A 12336-nucleotide genomic window follows, 5' to 3' on the forward strand; every position below is an offset into this window, starting at 1 on the left:
GCACAAAAATCCATTTCTTTCCCATAACACAATTTGCACCTGAAGTAGATGCCCAACATATAAAATGAAAAAGCTGAACCTAGTGCAGGGGTCGGCAACCTTTTCTGTATGGCGTGCTGATGTAGTTAATGTGACGTGTAGGACGCAGAACGCTACTTGAAAGTGATAGAAGGCAAGCTCTATCCACAACCAATTATTTAGTTGATCAGACTTACATTTCAATTGGGATCTTTATCCCTGACTTTTTATTTTTTTTGAGAAGATGATCCTTCTCTGGTGGATAAGACTTTTGGCTGAAACACAATAAGACTGCTTGTGGGAAACAGAGGATGCCCCTCACACAGGCCGATCTTTTTATTCAATATATCTATACAAATCATTTAATCCTTACTTATATGGAAGTCGAGTTCAGTGTGTTTAGCTACCATATTAGATTTTTGCAATGGTATCACGTGTTACACTTATTTTCTCTTCCCGTCTGAATGGGGTTCCAAAGAGAGCCATGTACCAGGTACAAAAGCCTGAAGTGCCAACTCTGGCACCGGTGTCGGGAGCTGCTGACCCCTGATCTAGTGTGTTGTAAAAAGCTAACAACTGGTTTGGATCTGTTTTATAACATGCAAATGTGTCATCACTCAAACTGGAGGTAAGTTTTAAAGGAAGGTAGGTCAACTACCTGGGCTAAAAAGTGCATTGCTCATTCTGACTGATGCACAACCCAGAGTCAATAACATTATCCCCTTTACTGTACTTATAAGGGTACCAACCACAACTAAATAACACATCACAATTCTGAAAAACTACAGAAGGTAGATGGACGCTGTCATTGAGCAATTTTGAGTTGTCTATCAAATTCAGCTGTTCCTGTTTGTGTTGATGCAAATTAGGATCTATAACCCACTATGGCTTCTCTTGGGGAAGGGTCTGTGTGCTGTACGTCACTTGGCTAATAGACCTTAATGTGTATAAATGGTAACATGGCTATCTTTGGTATTGCTGATCAGATTTATATAAAAAAAATACTAAATTTCTCAGGATTTCATATGATGTACGTCATTTGGCTTTTCAGACCTGGTGACAGGTTCTGTAAGGAAAGTTTTACATTTGCATTGTAGGCTCTGACAGTACTACAAAGTTATTAAAAAATGTGGCTGAAAAAAGTGCATGTAGGACTCTCTCATCTGACAAAATGGTAGGTACCTAAAAGACTCCATTTGTTCACGTTGGTAATTTTGTTTTTCTGTTTCTAAAATTAAACTGAAAAATGGAAATCTAGTGCAAATGTTAACTTACCTTTCAAAGTGACCCAACCTTTTTTTTTTATATAAAGAACTTATGAATTAATATTTCATTGAATGCTCAAAGTTACACGAATGAAATAATCTGATTGTATAGGTGGCAGAGCTCCCTTACCCATTTCATTATGTACTATACAATGCTGTTTCTATCAGCCCCACAGACATGGAAATGACCAACATGGTGAATGCTTGAACAGTGAAACATATTAGGCACTTCTGTGATCAGACATTTATCACTTATCCTGTGGACAGTAGATATGTTAATATTTTCCAAACATTAATGTTTCACCTGGTTCCAGGGTAGATTTATATTGTAGCCAGCTCCTTTGTCTTTTCCAATGGAATCATAATCTGATTCCCTTAGGTTTGGCCAGAATGATCCATGTTCATAGCGATGCCATGAGAAGTAAAGGACACTAAAAAGATAAAAGGAAATGCAAAGATTACATCATATTTCTATTAGAAAAAAATTAAGCCTTTATTTAAAAAACACTTTCTTTGTATCGCCATATTCTGACAGCCATATCTGTTTTAATATATTCTGTCCACAGAGCTATTTTTTTGTCTGTTGTTTTATTTAATATTGTTTGGGAGTGCTTTTCACTTTTTGATCACTTTTTATTCAGCTTTTCAATTTTTTATTATTATTATTTTTTTTAATCAAGGGGAACTGGTACCTCCAATCATGACATCACCATAAATTGCAATGCTACAGTATTGTAGTTTATGGTATAATCACCACATTTTTGAGCCCTGCCAAAGGAAAATAAGCAGTAATGGCCTTCAGACAGCTCCCATAGCAACCAAACGTCTCTCTTAATCCACGTGAAAGCTGTTCCGTGCAGAAGAATAGAAGTGTAATTGAGCTTTCAGACATCACTGTCACGTGACTGCGGCATCTGAGGTTTAAATGCCCATGATCAGATATGTGTCCACTTGTAAGAAACAAGTTAAAATGTGCCAGGTTTATTAGAAGTGTGCACCAATATTCTAGCACAGTCTGAAGAGAGTCAACTAAGAACTAGCTTAAAAAGAAAACAGTGTCTAACTTCTAACAAGATAAGCCATGTGCTGCTATGAATGCAGGGTCTACTTTTAAGCTATATAATTTGTAGACTGCATTAGTAAATGTTGATATATTCAGATACATCTACTATATTATGTTTAATGTTATTTTCTTAAAAGATAAAGCCGTATACAATATGTAGATCTAATATTATAGAATGATGAGTTACTAATTTAATTTCTATTAATGTACACCTGAAATTCTTAAAAAAAATAATACACATTTAAAATTTCATCTCTGTATTTATATGCATTTATGCAAACCTTGGGTCGTCTTCAAAGATGTACTGGATTCCTTGCCCATGGTGAACATCCCAGTCAACAATTAGAATTCTGTGTAAAAGGGTAAAATATATTATTATTATTATTATTATTAATCAATCATCATAAGGAAACCCTATAATATACTACATACTATTACACTTCATGATATATGTGTACACCATTGCTAAGTACATCATCTATCACAAGAACAAACTATGTGTTATGTTTAAGTTACAGTGTACTCCTTATAGCTTTTGATTACCCTAGCATATCCATTCTTAGAGGGAGTCTATCACCTATGTCATGTGTTTTAAACTACTGGCATAGTAATGTTGGTGCTACAAATACAAATCCAGACATTTTTTTTTTTTTTTGGAGATTCGCCCATCAGTTTGTGTATAATAACCAGTTTTCTGTTTATGCAAATGAGGCTCACAGAGCACAGGAGGCATTCACTTGCTTCAGGAAGAGCACAGCTGCATCAACACAAAGAACGTCCATCCATCGCTGAAGCTCAGCCCCCTCATCCTCTTCAAACCTGCATCATCAGGAGTTCGTCATGGAGCTGAGCACTGATCGCCAATGCTTGAGGACTGGGCAAAAGAAAAGTAAAAACACATCCTCAAAGAACTAGAAAAAGAAAAGATGGTGGACAGAGGGCGATCTGTTCTTGAGAAGATTCTGCAGAAGGAAGAGACAGTCACCAACAGGACAGAAGGCAGAGAACTACACAAAGGCACTAAAGGGGACCTGGAGTTTCCCTGAGGACGACATTGAGGCCCTACTGAAAAACCAAAGGATGGTAGGGAAGAATGCAGTAAGCCGCTTCCTGCAGGAAGGTCTTCACCAGAAGACGAAAAAAACAGGGTCCTCGGAAGAGGATGGAAAAGGGGGAAAGACTGCCTTAAAAGAGAAGGAAAAATCCAAGACCCTGACTAGACCAGAATGGAGGAAAACAGGATCCAGGGTAGATAAAAGAAAGCAGACTGTGGGCAAAACCTAGCAGCATCACATATATACCTCCACATACTATGATAGAGTCTACAGATTGGGGTTGTTGGCATTGAGCAAAGTCTAGAAATGAGACCCCAAAAAACCACTCAGCCCCCGAACCTGGCTCAAACAGCCCACCCTTAAGCACAGCCGAGGTAAAGATAGGCAGAATATGAGGACGACTTGAATACGAAGAGGCCCAGGAGGATCCACAAGGAAAGGATGACCAGGGATCCTGAGAGCAATGGCGGTGGTCTGAGGGACCAGGGACAAGAGAAGGAACTTGAGCCCCTCCATCGCGCAAGCTCCGCCAATTGCATGAGGAAAGAGCTGGTAGAGAAGAGACCTTGCGGCTCCTGGAGCCTCCTTAAGGAGTCAAGGAAGCAACCACAGTCAAGCTGTTTGTCTGGACAGTGACCAGACATCTCCGGAGGACAGTGGTCCGACAAGAGAGAGCAACTAAAAAAGGGGGTTTAGGGGCAACACGGTGGCTCAGTGGTTAGCAATGCAGCCTTGCAGCGCTGGAATCCTGGGATCGAATCCTGCCTGGAACTACATCTGCAAGGAGTTTGTATGTTCTCCACGTGTTTGCGTGGATTTCCTCCCATACTACAAAAACATGAAAAATAAAATAAAATTTAAAAAAAAGTACATTGTGATCCAACCAACAGGGGGAAAAGAAGGAAATTGCATGCAAAAAAAGAAAGAGAACACAGAGTTTCTCCAGAGGAAGGACACACCAGACCAGAGAGCATGGACTCCGGAAGGTAAAAAATAACCCTGGAGAACACAGAGGAGCATGTACAGGATGTCCAAGCACAAGGTACAAGACTAGATTATTCCACATTGATGAGCCAGCCAAACTTGTGAAGGAGATCCAAGGTGACCCTTAAAGGGGCTCTATCAGCAAAATTATGCTGATAGAGCCCCACATATGCGTGAATAGCCTTTAAAAAGGCCATTCAGGCATTGCTAATGTTATATAAACAAAGTATGAAAACACAGTGATGCCTCTGGAATGGAAGATAGCCATGAGGGAAACCATCACCTTTGTTGAAAAACCTGGGAGGCAGAGACCAGCTTGAAGGGAAGCGTGACAAACTGAAAAGGGCAAAAACCCACCACAAATCGAAAAAATGCTGACGACATAGTGCAAAGAAAATGTGGAGGAAGGCATTGTGAATGTCAAACATTGACAGAGACTTGACTCCAGAGATGCTACCACCCACCGTAGAGACTCCATGTACAGCCTGCAAACATGGTCAAACCGGTTTCACCCCATCCTGGACCTATAGATTATCTATGGGACGGAGAAAGAGTGGAATAAAAGCCCTGACACTACTCATAAGCGGAACAGGGAAAAGAAACAACGTTTTGTAGCTGTATAGCAAAGACTGCCTGCAGGAAGCCAAGGGAAGTAGAGTAGCCAGTTGACACCACCTAGGTCTTAGGAATCACCGACACTGACAAGCCAGAACTCCCATAAGGAGAGCGATGCCCGCCCTCAACTCGGGGCTGCTTCATGCAGAGTAGCAAGGGAGTCTTAAAACTAGAATAAGAAGGTCTTGAGAATGAGAGACAGACCGCCAGTAAGTTGCTTCCAGAGAGGCATTGCACAGATACTAGGAAGCATCAGCTGGATGCGGAACCTCCTCTAGAAAAAGGGGGCTCCAGTAGAAAGGCCCTTCCAAATCTGTTTGGCCCAAGAAGCAGCAAGGCTGCAGGAAGGAGCCAGCTGTTACTAAGGCTGTCTTAAAAAAGGGAGTTCACCATCAGACCGAGTGACCCCTGAGGGAGATAAAATCTGCCAGAGGTAGAGCAAAAGCCACAGTTAGCCTAGCTATGGGGCAGTCCACCAAGGGAGGCCTGACCATTTGGAGGAAACAGGACGCCTGACTTCTAGCGAACGGCAAGTGACTGTCTGGGTGGAGCCGGTCAGGCAGCTAAATATAGTCAAAAACCCTGTGAGGGATAGGGGGTTGCGTTCCAGGGGGACCAGTACACAGTCCATAAACAAAAGATCTCTGATCACCCAGATGAGCTCCAGAAAGACAGTGGCTATGGATATGCCTAGCAAAGGCTCCGGGTCGGAGTCAGAGGCATCCCCAGGAATGGCAGACCGGGTCGTAACAGAATTCACTGAGATATGTATCTCTGACCACATGGATGATCTCCTGCGTAGCAACGGCTATGAATATGCCTAGCTGAGGCTTCAGGAAAGAGTCATAAGCATCTCCAGGTTAAGCAGGCCAGGGAGAAGGAGGCTAGGTTCCACCTGTTGTGGTGGAGCCAAAGCTGTAGCCCTATCTTGAGGAGGCGTAGAGGAGGGGAAGGGTGGCAATGATGCGTGATTAGATGTTCCAGTCCATTTGTGGGGACAGCTCCAGGAGAACTCAGAGATGGGCCCAGAGCGGCAGTATAGGAGGGAAGCTGTTCCAGGAGGACCACCACAGACAGCAAGTCTGGTAGGGTTAGTCCTGGCCCAAGTAGGGATTGGAGGTGGCTAATACAAACCTGATCCATCTTCGAACGCTGCAGGATCACCGGCAATCTGGCCGCCAATGCCACTGTGATAGGGACCTGGTGACCGGCAAAGCTCTCTTTAACAGAGCACAGCAGCCGCAGGAGGGCACTACTAGTGTGGCATACATGCTGAAGACCCTCCTGCATATAAATAGAGAAAAGAGAAAACGGTGCCAGGCCTCCTACGGACACTAGGCTAAAACTGACTAGCACATTGTCTGTGGAGAAGGTATAGCCCAGAGGCTGAGCTGGCTTCTTTTGTTATTCCTAAAGTCAGCCTCCTAGTGGCCAGGTCTTTACTCATGGAGATGTGCCAACCAATGAAATAAGTGAGAAAGTATAATTTTATTATTCAGGTGCTAAAATCTTTTAAAAAGAAAATACTAAAAGGTTAATTAATGACTAAGCTTTTATTTTATTTTTTTTTTAATGCTAATAGAGTAGCTTTATATACACACTCATTAGGTACATGCAGAAATTAAAGTATACGCACGGATTCCACACACTTTGTTACCAAAACAGTACCATAAAAAGTTCAGACTAATTTCATATTATATGTACTAGTTTGTTTACAAAGCCATTTTCTACTTTATTGTCTCTTAAGTAGAATTATAATGCAAAATAACGTCTTGTTTTTTGTCCTCTCACCTCTGAACGTTGTACTTGCTTTTTGCATATTCTGCAGCAACTGCAACATTATTAAAGACACAAAATCCATTGCTTTCACTTTGTTGACTATGATGCCCTGGAGGTCTGGAAGATATACCAATGTTAGTCAATCACTGTAATACAAAAACAATGGAACAATATGTAATCTGTTCTTGGCTGAATATCTATAGAAATTGAGATATACCATATGGTTACACAAATTGAGAGGCAGGAGAATTCATAGGGGCTATAGGGACTGTGGCATTAAAGTTGTTCAAAACTGGCATCACATTATATAGTGGACATTACATAACAAATTAACAAAAACTTCAACTTTATAGCGGTTCCCTCTTTGCTACCATGAGGCATACAAGCAGGGCTTGTACTATGTGACGGGGACATCACTTATTTGCAATTGTATGGAGGAAGAAAAGATAATCCCCTAGTGGACATCTATGACAGGGTTTCATACTCTGAGAGGGAACAATGTGTCCAATCATTCTTTCACCGATAACCTTTCATTACCTTATAAGAGCCATTCCATTTCGAACATCTCCTGACATTACAGCATCAACTACTTGCAGTGTGCCACCGAGTGACAGCTTAGCACAGCGGTAAGAGTTCTGCAAGAAAATTACATATTTAATTTTTAGGAACCTCAAGCACAAAGTAAATGCTTAAAAATCATTTACATGAAAATTTTCTATAAATCCCACTATATGGGACATTGCCAGCGATGATATATTACCAAGGGATGCTTCCCACTATACTTTACCAAAGTAAGGTGTTAAAGCTAAATTCCATTTATTATGCTAACCAATCCGTTACCCAAGAAAGTAGTCAATATAGTCCAACAATTACTTTTACTCTACAGCATGTTACTATAAAAGTTTGCTATTTTTGTAATTTGCCTTTTCTGTTCACCTGCTAGCTAAATAAACAAAGTGAGAAGGAGACATCTACAAATCCACTAGGATACTCTATGATCTGCCAGTCTGGAATCATCCTAGTTCCTCACTCTGCATAAAGTAGGGATTATACTCTCTATATACTGTTACCGGGATATTCAGCTGTAGTTCCTGTGGTTGGCTATTTCTCATAGATAGAAAAATGTAATAATGAACATTGTAAGAGATTTATCAAGCCCCTTTGTGGCTTAAAGAAATAAAAAAAGCCTTGTGACTCACCACTTCCCAAAAAGGGACACTGCCATCAACCCCACCGGATTTATAATTATTTACACTAGTTTCTGGTGTAAATTATGCCTGAAATCTACATCAAATACCAGCTGGGGCAGATGTAAGTGAAAGCCCACGACTTGCACCTTATCATAAGACTGGACAATCATAGAACTTAGCAATCCCCCAAACCCTCTCAGGATTTATATTCCTCTTTGTCAAGAAACACATTGTCCAATATTCATATAATAATTGAGAACAGCTTAGAGGTACACAAAACATGCCACAAAATCTACACAGCTATAAAATGCTAGAAGAATATTACACTGACTAAAGTTCCTTGAATGCAACAGAAGTTTTGTTCAAAGTTCTTTTGTGATTGTTTTTCAGTGACTAGCACACTGACCTAGTCTTTTCTACGGCCCTAAATACACAACCATATTTTTCATGGGTTCATGAGCCCAGACACAAAACTTAGAACAGGTCTTCTTCTGATCTGTTTTGCAGTCGGAACTTATTCACTGAAGTGCGAGTGTGTTGAGAGCAAAGAAGGGACACAGATAAGGGAGCGTTCACACTACCATCAGTGTCCAACAGCTAGCGTCCGCTGCTAACGTCCGTGCAAAATCTTGTGCGGACATTAGCATCGGACACTAGGTGTGTCCGTGACATTTTGCATTGTTTAAATGGACATCGGGTGCGTTCTTTTACTGTCCGTGTCTGTCCTTAACTGTCTGTTCCCAAAGATGTCCGACTTTTCAAGCGGACAGCAAAAACCTACATGTCGGGTTTTGCTGTCCGCTTGAAAAGTCGGACATCTTTGGGAACGGACAGTTAAGGACACCCACGGAAAGTAAAAGAACGCACCCGATGTCCATTTAAATAAATGCAAAATGTTACGGACACAGTTAGTGTCCGATGCTAATGTCCGCACAAGATTTTGCACGGACATTAGCAACGGACACTAGCCGTTGAACACAGACGGTAGTGTAAACGCCCCCTTAACATGCATGTGCCACTTGTTTTATTATAATTTGACCCATACAGGACACATGGTCGTCTACATGTAGCCTACTTTTAGTGTAAATGTTATGTCATAATTTAACTTAAATAGTGAACTCATCCTTTCAGGTAATTTCTAAAGCAAACAACCTCTTTAATAGTAGAATAATGTTTCAAACCTGATGGAAGTATGCAGCAATATACTTCTTTGAGGTTTTCTTCAATTCATCTACATCCATAGTCTGAGTACTTTTAACTACATCGAGGTATTCAGGACTGAAAACAGATTGTGAGATCATCAGTGGGATCGGTATATACAAATTAATATGAGAATTTATACATTATAAATACAGGTGTGCATGACACTGTGTTTAATCAATAAGTCTTAGGCATATAGTATGTCAGTAGTATTGCACAATATATAACTGACATTCCACTGAGCAGTCGCATATTGAACATTGGTTGCAATACAAAAAAATATATATATATATATATATATATATATATATATATATATATATATAAATATGCGCATTAGGGCTGGGCTATAATGCTTAAAAAATAAAACTCTTTCAAGCTTATGGACATGCATGAGATTTTATTTCAGCTGACAGGAAGAAGCAATGAAGAGGTGGAGAAGGCAGGTACAGCAAGGAAGAAGAGGGCAGCAATGCAGGGAGAGGATGATGAAGCGGGTGTTCTCGGAGGACAGGAGGAACTTGTAGTCATACACTTCACTTTATATGAAAATACAGTTCTACTTTATCATTAAAAAAAGAAAAAAAAAGTATTCCTATTCTAGCATAGTCATGGATGCTCTGTTTTATCTATCTATCTAACTATATATATTTTAATTACTCTTTGGAAACATATAGCTACAATCAGTGTATGTATTTTCCAGCAGCATGTGCCAAATGTGATGTCAACATAGCCTAAAGAAGGCAGATACAAAATAAGAAAGTCATCCATATAAACAGGCACTGATCTGAATAGGTACACATTGCCCCAAAGCTAGCATTGACGTTTGTCTATATACATTTCAAAATAGTGATAGAATGTAAGATTGATTCATGTAATGTAAAACTCATATTTCACCACAAGACAAACGTGTAGGGGGTAGAGATGCTTTGTACTACGTGCATACATACACCAATTTATATATCTATATGAACAGAAATATGCAAAATTTAAAAGGGATTTTCTGGAAATGTAAAAAAAATTAGCTAATGGCAGAATATGCAATAAAATAAATAAAATTACTCTTCCTAAAAAAACACCACCACTCTGGTGGCCCTCATTGGTCTTTGCTGAATTTCCTGAAGAAGTATCATGCCATACACCTATATAACTGCTACAATTAGTTACTGGGCTGAGTGGCAAGGCCTGCATGTACAGCACAAGAACACTATGGCCAGTCAGATTGGAAAAAAAGCAAAGGTTGACAGGGAAGACTACACTAGACCAACTACTAAATTTCCTGCCATTAGCTTAATCCCTTCCCACCGAGGGTAAAGATATTAACGACCTGTCCTTAGATTATCAATATAAAGTTGGTGTGGGTCCAACACCCGTCAACCACACAAAACAGATGTTCACAGCAAGCAGTAGCAGTAGAACAAACAAAGAGAATGTGCTAGAAGTACAGCTCTGTTTAATGTGCAGTGGCCAAGCTGTGTTAGCGCAGCTCATGTCCTATTCACTTATATAAGCGATGCAGCATGTCCATAGCTGACAGAGAAGTCATCTGCTTCCAGTTTCATTCTCTGTGTTGGTTCCGATAGCTGCTGGAAACAACTGAGCAATGCGGATAGTGGATGCCAGACCTACATCAATCTGTTATTGATGACAAGTGCCAAAAATAGGTTATCAGTACCTACATTTAGAACAGAAAAACAGTCCTTGATGTCCTTTAGAACTAAGCTCACCTTCCGTTTCTTAAACTGGTTTGGAAAATTTAAAGCTGCACTCAGATTGCTTTCCATGGCTAACCACACCAGTTTTTCTGTGTATCATACAGCAATATTCTTTGTATCTTGGTTACAAAAACACTATGTATAAAATGTGTCTTACTAGACAAGAACAAGAGTCACTCTGGATATAAACAACTTGATACAACTAATCATATAAATAGGTGTTGTGTAATGTAATACTTCCCCTCAATGCAACATTGATGTATCTACCTTTTTCAGAGTATACAGACCTGTGAACTAGTGTTATTTCTTCCTCTGTTGCCTCTCTGACAGGTAACTGGACACATCTGTTCACAAGATCATAATCCTGGAGCCTCTTGTAGGAACAAGATAGTCTCTCTGGCACCTCAATAGCACACTCCGGGCTGACACACAAATATAAAAGAAAGACAATTTAGACTAAATTCACTGTAGCAATTGTTAAAATAAAATGTTATTTGCTGCTGCATATATAGTTCCAACATCTGCCATAGCACAGTACAGATTACTTACTCATCCCAAAGCAGCCGATAGCTCATCATCTCTTCATCATAAACTAGTGCTGTGCCGGACGACATTGCTGGAAAACAAAGTCATTTACATTTAATATTATATCTATATAATAATGGTACAGTAAAGTATATTTGGGCTAGGACAAAACTCACAGTTCCTGCCTATATAGCAATTTTCTGTAGCTGCATCTTATATGAGTTTAATACACACCATCACTAGATACATACTAATGTTTTTAAGTGGTAAAGGGGGGGGGATTAAAGCGGTTTTCCAGGAAAAAAAATGGACAACCCGTTTAATTTTTAAAGGAGCTGGGGCCAGTGAAAAAAACTTAAAATTCATACTTACCTTACCACGGTGCTCTGGTGCCTCCCAACACAGTCTGGTCTTCTCCAGTGTTAACAGTGCCAGAAGTCCCCACCAAACATGACCGTTAGGCCTCAGCGAAGGGCAGGCGATGTCACTACCTGTGACATCACAGGACTCTTCCTGAGGCCTGCTGAGGGCGCTGACTGGCCTCATAGGTCATGTGACCACTGAGCCAATCAGCGGCAGGGATCCATGACATCACAGCTGGTGAGTAGTTTCACTTTCAGAAGACACCGGAGCAGAAGGTCCCGACCATGCTGGGAGGACACCGGGGACAGGTTTGATTTTTTTTTCCACCTCCCCCCACCCTATTGAAATAAATAAATAAGGTTTAATTGTGATTGTAAATTTGGATTATATGCAATTTACCTCTGATAATCCTGTTTATCTTGCTTGCAGTAATTGTGTTCTATTTTTGAAAAATGGCTGCGAATGGGAGTTCTCAATTAAAGAGATCTAATAGGAAAAAAAAAAAAAATATATATATATATGTACACAGTCCAAATCATGACCGCACCAGCAGTACAGGGTGTG

At 40.2% G+C, this 12336-nt stretch overlaps 1 protein-coding gene across 1 annotated transcript in view; it reads right to left on the reverse strand.

Annotated features, from left to right (window-relative positions):
• Window positions 1–12270, reverse strand: part of HDAC10 (histone deacetylase 10) — a 28458-nt gene extending 16188 nt beyond the window's left edge. Inside the window, exons 1-8 of the mRNA XM_075276289.1 lie at window positions 12172–12270; window positions 11434–11500; window positions 11172–11306; window positions 9151–9247; window positions 7317–7414; window positions 6792–6896; window positions 2628–2696; window positions 1588–1714 (exon numbers count right to left, since the gene is read on the reverse strand). Of these exons, the coding sequence (XP_075132390.1) occupies window positions 1588–1714; window positions 2628–2696; window positions 6792–6896; window positions 7317–7414; window positions 9151–9247; window positions 11172–11306; window positions 11434–11498 (696 nt within the window). The 5' untranslated portion in view covers window positions 11499–11500; window positions 12172–12270. The remainder of the gene's footprint in view (window positions 1–1587; window positions 1715–2627; window positions 2697–6791; window positions 6897–7316; window positions 7415–9150; window positions 9248–11171; window positions 11307–11433; window positions 11501–12171) is intronic.
• Between the last annotated feature and the right edge of the window lie 66 nt (window positions 12271–12336).

This window comes from Leptodactylus fuscus, chromosome 5, assembly GCF_031893055.1.
Source record: "Leptodactylus fuscus isolate aLepFus1 chromosome 5, aLepFus1.hap2, whole genome shotgun sequence".
In the NCBI taxonomy this organism is placed as follows: Eukaryota; Metazoa; Chordata; class Amphibia; order Anura; family Leptodactylidae; genus Leptodactylus; species Leptodactylus fuscus.